The sequence below is a fragment of the Carettochelys insculpta genome, chromosome 4 (genome assembly GCF_033958435.1).
Source record: "Carettochelys insculpta isolate YL-2023 chromosome 4, ASM3395843v1, whole genome shotgun sequence".
Classification (NCBI taxonomy): Eukaryota; Metazoa; Chordata; order Testudines; family Carettochelyidae; genus Carettochelys; species Carettochelys insculpta.
Window position 1 is genome coordinate 78,911,879 of NC_134140.1, and position 16,518 is coordinate 78,928,396.

At 41.5% G+C, this 16,518-nt stretch overlaps 1 protein-coding gene across 1 annotated transcript in view; it reads left to right on the forward strand.

The window, feature by feature from the left end:
• Positions 1-12,495, forward strand: part of PDGFC (platelet derived growth factor C) — a 239,377-nt gene extending 226,882 nt beyond the window's left edge. The window contains exons 5-6 of the mRNA XM_074993135.1: positions 9,247-9,464; positions 10,934-12,495. Coding sequence (XP_074849236.1) covers positions 9,247-9,464; positions 10,934-11,050 — 335 coding nt within the window. The 3' untranslated portion in view covers positions 11,051-12,495. The remainder of the gene's footprint in view (positions 1-9,246; positions 9,465-10,933) is intronic.
• Positions 12,496-16,518: the final 4,023 nt, after the last annotated feature.

Sequence of the window (16,518 nt, forward strand, 5' to 3'; positions counted from 1 at the left end):
GTACGATGTCATCACAGATTGTCTTCTTCACTGTTTCAAAATCTTGAAAGTCATGCACGGCCTCAGGAAGAAGTTTTTTTTCCAAACAGCATTCGTAGTGTTCACTGTCACTTTGTCCCAAGCAGTTGCTATATTTTCAGTGGCCATTTTTATGTTGTAATTTTTCCATAATTCCTGACTGTCACCTTCTCACTCTTGTCCAAACCATCGACGAGATACTTCATCACAAGCTGCATGTAGTAAGCCTTAAATGTAGCAATGGCACCTTGGTCCATTGGCTGTAGCAAAGATGTTGTGTTCAGAGGCAAAAATACAACCTGAACATTGCTACTATAATCAGCAACCGTTGCTGGATGGCCTGGAGCATTGTTGATGATTAAAAGTGTTTTGTTGTCTAAGCTATGTTCTGAGGAGCAAATATGCTGTGCTCCATGTCCTAAATAAGGGTGGGGGTGAGAGGTGGGTGAAGTGTTGAACTGGGGAAAAGGGAGGGCTGCTTCTCAGTGATGGCCCGCTCCACTGAGAGTAATTGTGCTATTTATTACGAAACTGACATAGTTATAGCTGTGGCTTACACCACACTACTAACAGGAGGAATAGGATTACACCCAAAAGGAAAACAAACACCCCCTGGGGTTTTTCTAACTCCCAGTATTTCGCTCAAATAGCCCACGGGTTGGTGGAATTCATTGGCTGTTATCTATCCCGATTTCTAAGAGCTGTTATCTATCCCCAAGAAGTGTGAGTTTTGAGTTTCAGGGGATAGGACTTAAGGATTAACAGGAGAAAGTGACATACAGACACAAACAACACTCTGTTCTGTAGAACATGAAAGTTCAGCAGACCACGCTTCCCAGCTGAGGCAGCTTGCTTTCAGGACTTCCTGGTCATTGGGTCAAAGCCGTCTTGGGGGTTCTGGGGCGTCTTTGCCTCAGCCTTATACGTGACCCTTACAGACTCATAAAACTAAAGACATAACACACAGCAATACACATAGCTATGGCAGGGTATCAAAAGAAAAGCCAGAGATAAAATGCAACTGCTAACTTTTACTTACGTAGCTGAGCAGGACAGGAACAAAACAATAAAATGCTGCATCTGGCTATCTAAGGTATACTGTTACAAATTTCTTCGTGGTACCAATAGGTTTTCACACACTATTCTATTTAACTCATGAACAGATGGGAGGAGCAGCGAAGGGTGATCAGTCCTTGTCGCAGACAGCATCCAGTCTCTCCAGGATTCGGGAGTTCCTCCTCCTCCTTACTTTGTTGCCCCCTTTTATGATCTGCTGTTTGCTGGCTCCACCCGAGGCCTGACACATCACATCCTGGTTGCTTCTGCTTCTCTTCACCTGCAGCCCCTCTCAGCCCCCTCCCCATTTTACACAACCATGCATCCCATACTTCTTTTTTCCTTTTAAGGTATGCAGCTGGCACCTCTGGGCTGCTAGGTCAGAGGCCATGGCTCTTTTCTTTATAGGGTTTTCCTGTTTGTCAATTTTAGACCGGGGGTGGGGGGTGGCTGCAGACAGTGCAGTCTGCAAGCAATTCAGTAAATTCCATTGCTAACTGGGTTAGACTTCCCCAATTCACTTGGTTCCTCAGTTCTTGGTCTGGAGTTTGTGGTTTAGCCTTTTGTGCTAAGACATATTTCCCTATCACAATTTAAAAGGGTCTCTGGACCCTCCCTCCACCCCACGTACCTCACCGCATTGTTCAAGTGCCCATGCAATTCACCCTAACATGCCCAAGTGTGGCTGTTCACTTATGGGTCACCACGTAATTTTGCACATTTTCTTTGCAATATTTTTCAACGAAACAACAAAAGTAACTCTGCATGTGGTCTAGAAACCCTTGTTGGGTCATCCATGCACTTCTATTTGAATGCCAGATCACTGGAAGGCTTATCTTATTGCTATCTTTAAAAGCCTGTGGATTTTCTGAATGGTACACGAGCAAAGGTTTGAGCTTTATGTCACCCTCACCATTGCCAAAGCAACAAAGTTAACCTGTCTTTAGAGGCTTTATGTCCTTTGGCTTGCTTTTCATCTTTGGAGAGGTAGGTACAAGATATCTTTTGCTCCCAAAACAAGACAGTCTCGTTCATATTGAAAATCTGCTTGTTAGTGTAGCTGCCTTCTTGGATACTTTTCTTCAGCTCTTCAGGAGAAGCACTGGCTGCTGCAAGATTGGTGGATGCTGCCTCTCCTGTGACCTTGAGGTGATGCAAGAGTCCCCTCTTCCTGAAGCAATCGAACCATCCATGACTGCCTTTTAACTTCAGATCCTTGGCTGTCTCATCACCCTCCTCAATTGCCTCTGCCTTCAATCTCTCAAATAACGATAGCGCCTTTTTTCTTATAAGAAGAAAACTAAGAGTCATGTGGCATTTTGTCGACTCCTCTATCCATTGTGACAAAAGTTTCTCAAGTTTCTCCGTAACAGGGTGCCTACTCAAAGACAACGTTGTTAAACTTGCGCCACCAACAGCAGTCTCAGAAGTTTTCAATATTTTTTTCCTTTTACACGTAGATAGTATGCACAGTAGACGAAGATAAATGGAGTGCTTGCATCACGTCTTTGTTATGGTGTCTTTTACTGATACGCTTTATTCACATCCAATTTTACACTTAAAGGTATGGCTTTTCTGTCTTTTTTAGCTTTTCTAGCTCCTTACTTAGTTTTTTTTTTAACACTTTCTTCATTTTAGGGGGCATGATGCACGAGATTATCTCTGCTATAAACTAGCAAGCCACGAGTACTCAGAGGAGAACTTAACGCAACACGTGCCAACTATACAACTGTGACGATGACTGCATGGTGCTCTCCTCTCGCAGCGCTCAGCTGCTCGCGAGGCGCACAAAATCCAAATCCGTCCTCATAAATGCGAAGAAATGCCTCGTGAGCCAAAGTAGGGGTATTAAATAAAACTTCTCGTAAAGTCAAATTCTCGAAACCCATGTTGGCCTATCTTGAGGTATGAGATATGCCCATTCGGGTTAAGAGAATTTAACTTTACAAGGAGTTTCATTTAATACCCCTGCTTTGGCTTACGAGTAGGCTGGGGTGCATTAGGAAGAGCATTTCGAGCAGATCTAGAGAGGTTGTTCCCCTTTATTCAGCACTGGTGAGGCAACTTCTGGTGTATTTGGTCCGGTTTTGGGCCCCCCCAGTATAGAAAGGATGTGGATGTGCTTTAGATTTCAGGCTTGTTACTGCAGGATCTGTGACTGTCTGTGTGTGTGTGTAGAAGCTACATCATTGTAGACACTATTGTAGTACTGGTAGCAGCTTTATTTGATTTTTAATATAGTGGCTGTGAACATAGACAATTCCCAATGGACATTTTAGAACTGAAATGACTCTTTTAAAGTGGACAAAGGGTTACTTCATATATGGGCAGAAACTAAAATTGGAACAATAAGGCAAACAGTTCTCCCTGTGTTCATTTTTCCCTTTTGTTGTCAGTCAGCTTAGTATCTAGTTTATCCCTCAGTTGGCCCAACCAGTTCATAGTTGCACTTTAGTACACAGTGTTCACATATGCGAAAAGGAAAAACAAAGTGTTATGCCATCTCATATGGGCATATAGTGAAAAAGTTCACTTGATCCAGAGCACTTAATATGGCCATGAGCAAAGTGATGGGAAAATTATATTTAGTCCATTTGAAACCAGAGACTGTGATCCACTAAGAATACATGCAGATCAGTGTTTAACAAATGCATCAGGTAACCTTTGATCAATAATATAAATACTTCTGTCTTATTCATTTTCAATTATTAAGCTGTAAATTGGAATGGAAGTAATTTGTTCAATGACTTTCTCCCTGTTTGAACCACTAGAATGTAATGCAAAGTACAGCAAGCCCTTGACTTAATAGACTAATAGGGGGAAGGGGTGTTCATTAATGCCAAAACTCCATTACATCAAAATCTGTAGGATTGGAGGCAGCTTGCGAGGCACGCTAGGGAGAGCTCTGTCCAAGACCTAGGAGGAAAGCAGTGAGCTTGGGAGAGAGAGCTCCACAGAGGGCGCTCTGCACTGTTTACAGAGCAGAGCTTCAGGGGTCACCTGCCACAAGCTGCTCATCACCCACCCAAGGCTGGGCAATCCTGCGGAAACTAAGTTTCCCCTGGAGCAGGCATAACTCTGCCCAGGGCTCTTGCTGGCAGGATGCCCACCAGCTGTCTAGTCTGGGGACCCACCCTGCTGTGATAGGCCCAGTGCTCCTCCAGCCCTGGCAGCCCCAGCTGCGGTGGTGGCTCCTCCAGTCCCAGCAGTTCCAGTAGCTCTGATGAGTCATTGACATTTATTTGGGCAGGTGGACTGGCAAACAGCACCCATTGTTTCTGAAGTCCGTTAAATCAGGGTCTGTTAAATTGAGGGTTTACTGTATTTCTTTGTTGTTTACCTAATGTTAATATGAATTTACTTGTAGTATAAATGGGATGATGTGAGGAGATCACTCCTCCCACCACCATTTTCTGTTAGAGATCCTTTAGAAAAGGGTTATATTTTAAATGTCAAAAACAAGAAGTCCTGTGGCACCTTATAGACTAACAGATATTTTGGAGCATAAGCTTTTGTGGGAAAGACCCTTGTCATCAGATGCATGAGTGGAGATTCCAGGAGGGTCTAATTGTACAGGCGCATGAAAAGGAGGGAATCCCAGTCAAGAGGAAGGTCAGAGGTGACACAGGCTATTCAATCACGGAGGATGTGGCCCATTTTCAGCAGTTAAAACTGCTTTTCTGGTTGGCCAGCCACTCCCAGTCTCTGTTCAGTCCTTGACTGATGGTGTCAAATGTGCAAATGAATTGTAGCACTTCAGTTTAAGAACATAAGAACAGCCATACTGGGTCAGACCAAAGGTCCATCCAGCCCAGTATCCTGTCTGCCAACAGTGGCCAGTGCCAGGTGCCCCAGAGGAGGTGAACCAAAGACAATGATCAAGCGATTTGTCTCCTGCCATCTGTGTCCAGCCTTTGACTAAAGGCTAGGGGCACCATGCTTTACCCTTGGCTAATAGCCATTTATGGACCTAACCTCCAAAAATTTATCAAGCTCTATTTTAAACTCTGTTAGAGTGCTGGCCTTCACAGCCTCCGGCAAGAAGTTCCACAGGTTGACTGCGCTGTGTGAAGAAAAATTTTCTTTTATTAGTTTTGAACCTACTAGCCATTAATTTCATTTGGTGTCCTCTAGTTCTTATATTATGGGAACGAGTAAATAACTTTTCAATATTCACTTTCTCCACACCATTCATGATTTTATATACCTCTATCGTATCGCCCCTCAGTCTCCTCTTTTTCTTTTCTAGACTGACAATTCCCAGTCTCTCTAGCCTCTCCTCATATGGGACCCTTTCCAAACCCTTAATCATTTTAGTTGCCCTTTTCTGAACTTTTTCTAATGCCAGTATATCGTTTTTGAGGTGAGGAGACCACATCTGCACGCAGTACTCAAGATGTGGGCGTACCATAGTTTTATACAGGGGAAGTAAGATATTCTTCATCTTATTCTCTATCCCTTTTTTAATAATTCCTAACATCTTATTTGCTTTACGGACTGCTGCTGCACACTGCGTGGATGTTTTTAGAGAGCTACCCACTATAATTCCAAGATCCCTTTCCTGATCTGTTGTATCTAAATTTGCCCCCATCACATTGTATGTATAATTGGGGTTATTTTTCCCAATGTGCATTACCTTACCCTTACCCACATTAAATTTAATTTGCCATTTTGCTGCCCAATCACTGTTTGCTGAGATCTTTTTGAAGTTCTTCACAATCTGCTTTGGTTTTGACTATCCTGAACAGCTTGGTATCATCTGCAAACTTTGCCACCTCACTGCTTACCCCTTTCTCTAGATCATTGATGAACAAGTTGAACAGGATTGGTCCCAGGACTGACCCTTGGGGAACACCACTAGTTACCCCCCTCCATTGTGAAAATTTACCATTTATTCCAACCCTTTGTTTCCTGTCCTTTATCCAGTTTCCAGTCCATGAAAGGATCTTTCCTCCTATCCCATGACCACCTAGTTTACATAAGAGCCTTTGGTGAGGGACCTTGTCAAAGGCTTTCTGGAAATCTAAGTATAGTATGTCCACTGGATCCCCCCGTCTGCATGTTTGTTAACCCCTTCAAAGAACTCTAATAGATTAGTAAGACATGACTTCCCTCTACAGAAACCATGCTGACTTTTGCCCAACAAATCATGTTCTTCTACGTGTCTAACAATTTTATTCTTTACTATTGTTTCTACTAATTTGCCCGGCACTGACATTAGACTTACCGGTCTGTAATTGCCAGGGTCTCCTCTAGAGCCCTTTTTAAATATTGGCGTTATATTAGCTGTCTTCCAGTCATTGGGTACCAAAGCTGATTTAAAGTTTGTCTTTGGAGTCTGTTTTTGACGTTTTTTTTGTTGCGGGATGGCTACCTTTAAATCTGTTGCTGAGTGTCCAGGAACAATTAAGTGTTCTATAGGTTTTTATATGTTATCATTCCTGATATCTGCTTTGTGTCCATTTATTCTTTTATATAGAGACTGACCAGTATGGGCAATGTATGTGGCAGAGGGCATTGCTGGCACATAATGGCATATATTATATTAGTAGATGTGCAGGTGAATGAACAGGTGATGGTGTGGCTGATGTGGTTAGGTCCTGTGATGTTGTTCTGGTGTAGACATGTGGACAGAGTTAGCACCAAGGTTTGTTGCAGGGATTGGTCCTGAGTTAGAGTTACTGTTGTGTGGTCTATAGTTTCTGGTGAGAATTTGTTTAAGGTTGGCAGGCTGTCTGTAGGAGGGGACTGGACTACCTCCCAAGGTCTGTGAGTGTGATGGATTGTTGTCTAGTATGGGTTGTAAATCACTGATGATGTGCTGGAGAGGTTTTAGCTGGGGGTTGTATGTGGTGGCCAGTGGTGTTCTGTTATTTTCCTAGTTGGGCCTGTCTTGTAGCAGATGGCTTGTGAGTACGTCTGGCTCTCTCAATCTGTTTCTTAACTTCCTTAGGTGGATATGATAGTTTCAGGAAAGTTTGATAAAGGTCTTCTAGGTGTTCATCGCTGAGGGATTGGAGCATATGCTGTTGTACCTCAGTGCTTGGCTGTAGGCAGTGGATCATGTGGTGTGTCCTGTATGGAAGCTGGAGGCATGTAGTTAAGCATATTGGTCTGTGGGTTTTTGGTATAGGGTGGTGTTTATGTGATCATCACTTATTTGCACTGTAGTGTCCAGCAAGTGGATCTCTTTTGTAGACTGGTCCAAGCTGGGGTTGATCATGGGGTGGAAACTGTTGAAATCATGGTGGAACTCTTCAAGAGCCTCCTTCCTATGGGTCCAGATGATGATGATGTCATCAATGTAGCACAAATAGAGGAGAGGTGCTAGGGAATGAGAGCTGAGAAAGCGTTGTTCCAGGACAACTATAAAAATGTTGGCATATTGTGGGGCCATATGGGTGCCCATAGTGGTGCCACTGATTTAAAGGTATAGATTGTCCTCAAATCTGAAATAGTTGTGTGTGAGGACAAAGTCACAAAGCTCTGCCACCAGTTGTGCCTCGGCCTCCTCAGGGGTAATATTCTTAACAGTTTGAAGTCCATCTTCATGTGGAATATTGGTATAAAGGGCCTCTACATCCATGGTGGCCAGGATGGTGTTTTCAGGAAGGTCACCAATGAATTGTAGTTTCCTAAGGAAGTCGGTGGTATCTCAAAGAAAGCTGGGAGTGCTGGTGGTGTAGGGTCTGAGTAGAGAGTGCACATATCCAGAAAGTCCTGTAGTGAGAATGTCAGTGCCTGAGATGATGAGGTGTGCAGGATTTCCAGGTTTATGGGTCTTGGGTAGTAGATAGAATAAACCTGGTTGGGGCTGTAGGGATGTGTTCATGTAGATTTGTTCCTGTGCTAAATACAGTGCCTTGCATGGTGACAAGTATTAGAGGGATAACTATGTTAGTCTGTATCAGCAAGAAATCCTGTGACACCATATAGGCTGTGTCTACACTACAAAAATAACTTTGAAGTTGCTTACTTCAAACTACAACTTTGAAGTAAGCAACTACACACTCTAGTTCGAAGTTAAACTTGGAAGTAGGGCTCTACTCCATTCTTGGGAATGGAGCAAGGACTTTGAAGTTGGGCTCCAAAGTAAGGGAAAATGTGTGTAGACTCTCTGCTGGCTACTTTGATGTAGTCCCTAACTTCAAAGTTAACTTTGAAGTTAGTTCCTAGTGTAGACGAACCCATAGATATTTTGGAGCATAAGCTTTCATGGACAAAGATCCTCTTGGAATCTCCACTACATGCATCTGAAGAAGTGGATCTTTGCTCATGAAAGCTTATGTTCCAAAATATCTGTTAGTCTATAAGATGCCACAGGACTGCTACTTGGTTTTGGAGATACAGATTAACACAGTTACCCCTCTGATATTTAAATGTCAGTGCTAGTTTGATTTTTATTTCAGCATTTCCAAAAGCCACATTGGCATAGGTGTTTACAAAGGGGAAAATGTAATACTACTAAAAGAAAATTCTTGAAACTCTCTCTCTCCCTCATAAATACAGATACATTGTATGTAAGCTATTCATAGATGTGAGCAGAGGTTTCCAGAAGTTCCATGACTAGGCCATAATACACATTTCCTTTAGCTAGAAAAATGGGTTTTGTTTTTCCTTCCTATTGATGCTCCATTGTTAAAAGCATTCATTGAAAATATAATGAAGACAATGTATGCACACTCTGAACAAATTTTAAAATCTATAAAAAAAGATTTGCAAGATGCTTAATTGTAGTGGATTTGCCAGTCCTTAATTAATAATGAAATAGAATAAAAATTCACAGACCGCTTCAGAATACTGCAGTGTAATTTAAAGGCTAAATCCGATCTCAGCATAGGGTTTTAAGAAGGAATTTACACTGGGATTGAGGAGGGGAAGACTCCCGTGTGCGACCACACTATGGCCATTATTTACAGCATAGGAGCTGAAGCACAATCTGTGTAAGTTCCGCAATGGCAAAGCTCTCAGACCCAGATCCCTGAAAGTGTTCTCACACCCACTTAAATGAACTCCAATCAAAGTCAAGGGGAATTTAGATACTAAAATGCCATTGAGGATCTGGTCTGCAGTGGCTCTGGGGATCTTGGGTTTGCACTCCTTAGGGAAGTTTGTTTTTGTTTACGAATGGGTTTGAAAGACAAGTCTCAGAAAGGTGTTTTTGCTCTTCAGTGGTGGATCTCAACCTTCTAAAGGAGGAGGTGCGACTCTACAGCTGTACTCCTCGCAATTTCTCTGTGTCGCTGAGGGAGGAGCTGAAGCGAACTGACACCATCTTCTGGCCGCTCTGTCTATTAGTTAAACGTTGCAGTGGAAACTGTGCTTGCTGTCACCAGACTTGCAATGAGTGCCAATGCATCCCAACCAAAGTCACAAAAAAATACCATGAGGTACGTATCTCATTTTGTGTTTCTATATTTCAGACCAGAGAAAATCCATTCAAGAAACAATCTTTATTGTAAATGTGAATGCTGACCAAAACACTGCCTATAGGATAAAGCTGATGTCACTGCACAGTGACACATTTGAAGGAAGCTTTTCTCTTGTGCTAAAAGTTAAAAACAAAAACAAAAGAACAGAGGCTCTGCTTTCTTACTATATTCTTTTGGGGCCTCTGTGAAAAATAAAACTGTTCTATTTATGTTGTAAAAGATTCCAAATTTTATTTTTGAATAGAGGCTATTTTCGTGGACAAGAAGCATTTTGCCCTGTGGAGCTATTGGAGACCAAGGAACTCTATATTTGGAGAATTTATCTAAGCTGGGTAAAATAAGAGATGTGCTATTTAAAAAGAAAAAAAAAGTGAATTGAAACTGCTGATCATGCTCAGCTTAAAAAGAAGCTGGGCCAGTTTGGAAGTTCAGCATTTTACAGTTTTGTTGATAATATGCCAAGCCCAAAGAAATAAGTTTTTAGAATACAATTGACAACAAAGAACCTCTAGATCATATAAGATTGTCCAGTATCTGGCATTAAATACAGACCTAATTATGTCTGTTTACTATCTCTGTCTGTATTTAAAACTTTCAGGTGTATGTATTCAGTAACTCACTAATTTGTGTGTTAAAATGTTACGATACATTTGTAAAGAAACATATTTGACTAATGGTAATTTTCTAAAGAGGGAGGAATTGGGCTTATGTAACATTGTGGCAATGGGTAATTTACAGATTATAACAATTTACAACATCTGGGTTTTCATGTTATCACAGAAATAGCTTCCTGTGGCGGGGGGTGTGTGTGTGTGTATGTGGAAACAGCTTCTGTGAGCACTGATAAAGTTTTCAAGTTCCTCAATGGACCATCTAAGATCAAATAAACTGACTTGTTAGATACATATACAGCAGTATACCTTTTAAACTGCATTGGGGAAGGCTTATAATTATCATTTGAAAAAGCTACAAGGTATGTTAACATCCTAAAAAAATGGTCCACGGTTGTGAATGGAAAAATCTTTTTATAAACCTCGCATCATTGAATATCTATAGCTAAAATCAACATTGTTTTGCCAAAATCATCTGATAATATTTCATTATTAAGTCAACTATATGTGTAGTGTTTTAAACTAACTAAAAAAATCACCCCACCCCAACTGCAGTAAAATTTGCTTTGACCGAAGTAAATGCCTGTCTAGCATACCTTAGTGTCTTAATCAAGTTTGTGGAAGGCTTAAATTAAAGCCAAAAAAGGTAATATATATTAATGAGCAGAATAAATGAAGACACTCAGTTGTGGAGATGATTCCATTTCCTTTTATGGTTTCCCTGTCTTCCAGTTTACTACTACCAGCATACCGTAGATCATGAGCAAGATGTTTAATGATTTACTTAAAAACATAGTTCCAATTGTCCTCTTTCAGGTTCTTCAGCTGAAGCCCAGGAGCGGAATAAAGGGATTGCATAAATCATTGACAGATGTACCCCTGGAACACCATGAGGCCTGTGACTGTGTGTGCAAAGGGAATACCGAAGGATAAATGGCTAAGTTTGTGTCTTTCTTTCAAAGTATCTTCGATCCATGGCTGATTCCCTTATGGGGCTTGTGCATTATCTCCTTCCATAATCTCAGTTGTTTGCTTTGGGGATCTTCCATCGGGATTTAAAGAGAGGAGAAACCAATCTGGGATTATATGTTGTTTAAAAGCTCTCTTACTTGGAGGCCCAGTCAAAGGATGGGAGGAAGGCATCAGTGAGGGATTTTTAAAGGTATATATTATCATTACAATTACATGGATTTTAAAAATTAGTATAAAATATTACAGCACTCACACCATGAAGACTTGACTCTGCTGGCTGCCTTACTTCTACATCTCCAGTACACCTGGCCTATGATTGACAACCTCTGGAATCTCTCTTTCTGTACTCAGCCACTCCCACCTGCTCTAAATCAAAATGTTCTTGGTCTTATGAACTTGGTTTAAAATAAACGTCTTATTCTGTATTAAAATTAATTTGATAATGGTAGGAAAGACTGGATTTTTCCACATGATCTATTAAAGCTCCTGCCTTTTAGAAAAGCTGACTGGACGATATGCGTGAGCTAAGGAGGCAAACAATGAAAAGAACAATGGCTTTACTTACTATGGCCTATGACTTGTTTGTTTGTGTTTTTATTGTGTACATTTTTATACTCTCTTTTGACAATATGACTATTTGCTTTTTTCTAATCTGTTAAATATATCTATTTTTACCAAAGGTATTTAATATTCTTTTTTATTACAACCTAGATCAACTATATTTTAGTTTTGTAAGACTTTTAAGCCAGAGGTATAAAATTGACATTAACAGAGAGATTGTTACTGAAGCAAAGCATCTGTTTCTACATTGTCTGGTGCAAGACAGTTGGACAGATCAGGATTTCTGCATTTTTAAACAGATTCAAAGATTTTCAGTGTTGATGAAGTTCTATGTTTGGAAGCTCCATGATACTGACAGTATGAAAAGCAAATGCTACTATTAATGAATTCAGAAATAGCTATCAAAATCCCTCTATATTCTGGCCTTTTGTCAAATAGAAAAATAATTAAGTTTAGATAGACCAGTTCTGGCTTGTTTTACTCTTTAATTTCTTTGAAGTAGAAAAGTCTACATCATCATGAAAAGAGGAGCTCGGTGGCTTGTGCCTTCATAGAAAGACAGCCATATTTATTGCTCCAAGATTGGTTTTTTTATGTATGGTTATGTCCATTTAAAAGCAGTTGACTCCCAAGCTATTAAATCTGGTCAGTATGGTTTTATGAATTATGGTTTTGTTTATGTACAGTATATCTTTTAACCAGCACACTTATCCCATCCTATGCAAATTGGAAAGGAAACAGTAAAATATTTTTCTTGTAAAATGCATTATGCCTAGTTTATATTTTGACTATTGGATTTACAGAGTGTAACATATCATCAAATAAAGTCATAATGCTAATTTTGGGAGGAAAAAAGTCTCTGTAGTTATGTCTTGGGTGATAGGTTCATATTAAAAGGAAACAAACCTCAAATATATTTGCTCGGAATGAAAATCAATTAGAAAAAATCAAGTCTGCTATATAGTAACTTTTGGAGAGAAATCCACATTTCCTAGCTTTAGAGTTCTTGAATTTACAAACTTCATATTATTCTTTTAACATTTGGGGGTGGGGGAAGCAGTTCCCAGATTTAAAGAGAAAACAAACAAACTCCCATTAGGTAACATGATACTGACACCACGTGGTTTATCAGCAGGGCTGAAATCTTTAGACCCATTTTGCTGTATTCTGCCACCAGATGCAGTAGGAGTTTGCCATTTTCTGTGTGGATAAGCAGATAAATGATGGAGATGTACCATTATAGAACTGGAAGGACTTTGAGAGCTCATTGAATCCAGGCCCCTGCCTGCCCTTACAGCAGGAGCAAGCACTATCCCTGATGATTTTTTGTTTTTAAATCTATTTTCCCTGGCCCCCAAATGACCTCCTCAAGGATTGAGCTCACAATCCTGGGTTTAGCAGGCCAATGCTTAAACCACTAAGCTACCACTCCCCTGTGGCAGCTTACCCAGGAATCTTAGATTCTATTCCATGTTCTGAGGGGCAGGAGGTTCTAGTGGTTACAAACTGTTTGACCCCTGACCTGATCTGTCCCTGACCTCTTCAGTCCGACCATCTCTCTACTGTTCTGTGTTTCCCAGCAATCATTGCTAGGAAGAGATGGAATCCACCTAACGAAGAGAGACAAGAGCATCGTCGCAGGCAGGCTTGCAGACCTAGTGAGGAGGGCTTTAAATTAGGTTCATTGGGGGATGGTGACCCAAGCCCTGAGGTAAGTGGGGAAGGAACAACAAAGGAGGACCCCTGATTCACAAGGAAATTGTAGGCCAATCAGCTAACTATCTAAAGTATCTACATACAAATGCAAGAAGCCTGGGAAACCCAGGAAGAATTAGAGGCCCTGGCACAGTCAAAGGAGTATGAGATGATTGGAGTAACGGAGACTTGGTAGAATGACTCGCATAAAGGGAGCATGGCCATGGAAAGGTATAAACTTTTCAGGAGGGAGGGGCGGCAGGGAGGGGGAGTTGTGATTGTATGTGAGAGAGCAGTATGATTGCTCAGGGCTCCAGTATATGGAGGGAGAAAAGCCAACTGAGAGTCTTTGTGTTAAGTTTAGAGGTAGAAGCAACAGAGGTGATGTAGTTGATGTCTGCTATAGACTGCCGGATCAGGTACATGAGGATTTCTTCAGACAACTAAGAGAAGCTTCCAAATCACAAGCCCTGGTTTTCTTGGGAGACTTTAATTGCCCAAATATTTGTTTGGAGACCAATGCAGCAGCACACAGACAATCCAGGAAGTTTTTGGAGAATGTTGGGGATAACTTCCTTGTACCAGGGCTGAAGGAACTGACCAGGAGCTGTGCACAGCTTGACCGGCTTCTCGCAGACAGAGAAGAACTAGAAGGAGAAATAGAAGTGGGTGGCAATTTGGGTTGCAGTGGCCATGAGATGGTAGATTTCAGGATCCCGCCAAAAGGAAGGAAAGGTGAGCAGTAAAATACTGATCCTTGATTTCAGAAGAGCGGACTTTGACTCCCTGAGAGAACTGATGGGCAGGGTCCCTTGGGAAACAGATATGAAGGGGAAAGAGAGAACTCACAGTATTTTAAAGAAGTGTTACTGAAGGCACAAGAATAAACCATCCCAAAGCTCAGTAAGAAAAGCCAACATAGTAGGCAACCTGCTTGGCTTAACAAGGAAATCCTTGGTGAGTCATACTCCAAAGGGATGCATATAAGAAGTGGAAACTTGGACAGAAGACTGAGGAGGAGTATAAATATATTGCTGGAGAATGCCAGGGGGTAATCAGGAAAGCAAAAGCACAATTGGAATTGCAGCTAGCAAGGAATGTGAAGGGTAACGAGAAGGTTTTCTGCAGACATATTAACAATAGGAGAGTGATCAGAGAGGGTGTGGGGCCGTTACTGGGTGAGGGAGGTAATCTAGCGACAGATGATGCAGGAAAAGCTGAAGTACTCAATGTTTTTTTTTCCCCCTCACTCTTCATGGACAAGATCGGTTTCCAATATACGGCACTAGGCAATGAAGTATGGGAAGGAGGATAGCTTCTTGGAAAAGCTAGTGGCACACAAATCCATGGGTCCAGATTTAATGCATCCACAGGTAATGAGGAAATTGATCGGTATCATTGCAGAGCCTTTGGCTGTCATCTTTGAAAACTTGTGGCGATTGGGAGAAATCCCAGATGATTGGAAAAAAGGCAAATGTAGTGCCCATCTTTAAAAAAGGAAGGAAGGACAATCCAGGGAATTATAGACCGGGCAGCCTTACCTCACTCCCCGGAGCAATCATAGAGGGGATCCTCAAGGAATCCATTTTAGAGCAATTGGAAGAGGAGAAAATGATCAGGAATAGTCCAAATGGATTCACCAAGGACAAGTCAAGCCTGACAAATCTGACTAGCTTCTATGATGAGGTAATTGGCGCTGTGGGCATGGGAAAATTAATGGATGGGGTGTACCTTGACTTCAGCAAGCTTTTGATAACAGTCACCCACAGCATTCTTGCCTATAAGTTAAGGAAGTATGGATTGGATACATGGACTTTAACATGGATAGAAAGCTGGCTTGACGGACAGACCCAAAAAGTAGTGGTCAATGGCTCAATGTCTGGTTGATGGTTGGTTTCAAGTGGAGTGCCCCAAGGATCGGTTCCGGGGCCAGTGCTGTTCAACATCTCTATTAATAACTTGGATGAGGTGAAATTTGCAGATGGCACTAAGCTAGAGGGACAGGTAGATACATTGGAGGGTAAGGATAGGGTCCAGATTGACCTACAGAATTTGGAGGATTCGGTCAAAAGAAATTTGATGAGGTTCTTCAAGAAGTGCAGAGTCCTGCGCTTGGGACAAAGGATCCCAAGCAGTGTTACAGGCCTGAGACCAACTGGCTAAGTAGCAGTGCAGCAGAAAAGGACCTGGGCATTATTGTGGATGAGAGGCTGGATATGAGTCAACAGTGTGCCCCTTGTAGCCAAAAAGGCTAATGGCATATTGGGGTGCATTACGGAAAGCATTTCCAGCAGATCTAGACAAGTGATTATTTCCCTTAACTCGGCACTGGTGAGGCCAGATGTGGAGTAGTGAATCCAGTTCTGATACTGCAATATAGAAAGGATGCTGACCCATTGGAGTGGGTTCAGTGGAGGGCAATGAAAATAATTAAGGGGATGGAGCACAGGCCCTGTGAGGAGAAGTTGAGTGATCTGGGCTTATTCAGTTTGCAGAAGAGAAGACTGAGGGGCGATTTGATAGCAGCCTTCATCTCCATCACAAGGGCTGTGTCTACAGTCAGCCTTGATTTGATCTTTAGCTGTGATATACACATTGCAACATCGCCATTAATTACTGCAGCAATGGCTCCCAGCCTCCAACTCCGTAAGCCTTGGACTGAATATCAATCCTCTGGCTCGTTATTGCAAGAAAGAAGGTACACACAGGACAGGTTAGAAATAGTGTAGACTTGGAACAAGAGGAAGTGAAAACAGTGAGAAGGGAAGTATGGGGAACAGTTTTTTTGTTTTTTTTTTAAAGTTTGAAGGCAGGAAAAAATAATGCATAAGCAAAGGTGTGAAGGGTAAAGTATTAAACTCTCTGGGGCAAGCTTAGCTTCTGCGTGATTGTACACTGCTTAGCCTTTTAAGATTCCTCCAAGTACTGCAAGTATACAAACAGGAAATGATGAAAACAGCGAATGGTAAGATCCACAGAGAGAAGAAAGTTTCAGCTTGTGCAATTTTTTGGGAGGCATATTACTATTCGCTAACATTTGTTCTTTAAATATTGTAACAGAGCTGCTTCTAAAGATCTGTATTTGTCTTTAAACAAAAAAACCCTACTGTAGTTTGACCATTACCCTTACCGCCCTTCTAGCTTTACTTAACATAAATTTCCACCATGTAACC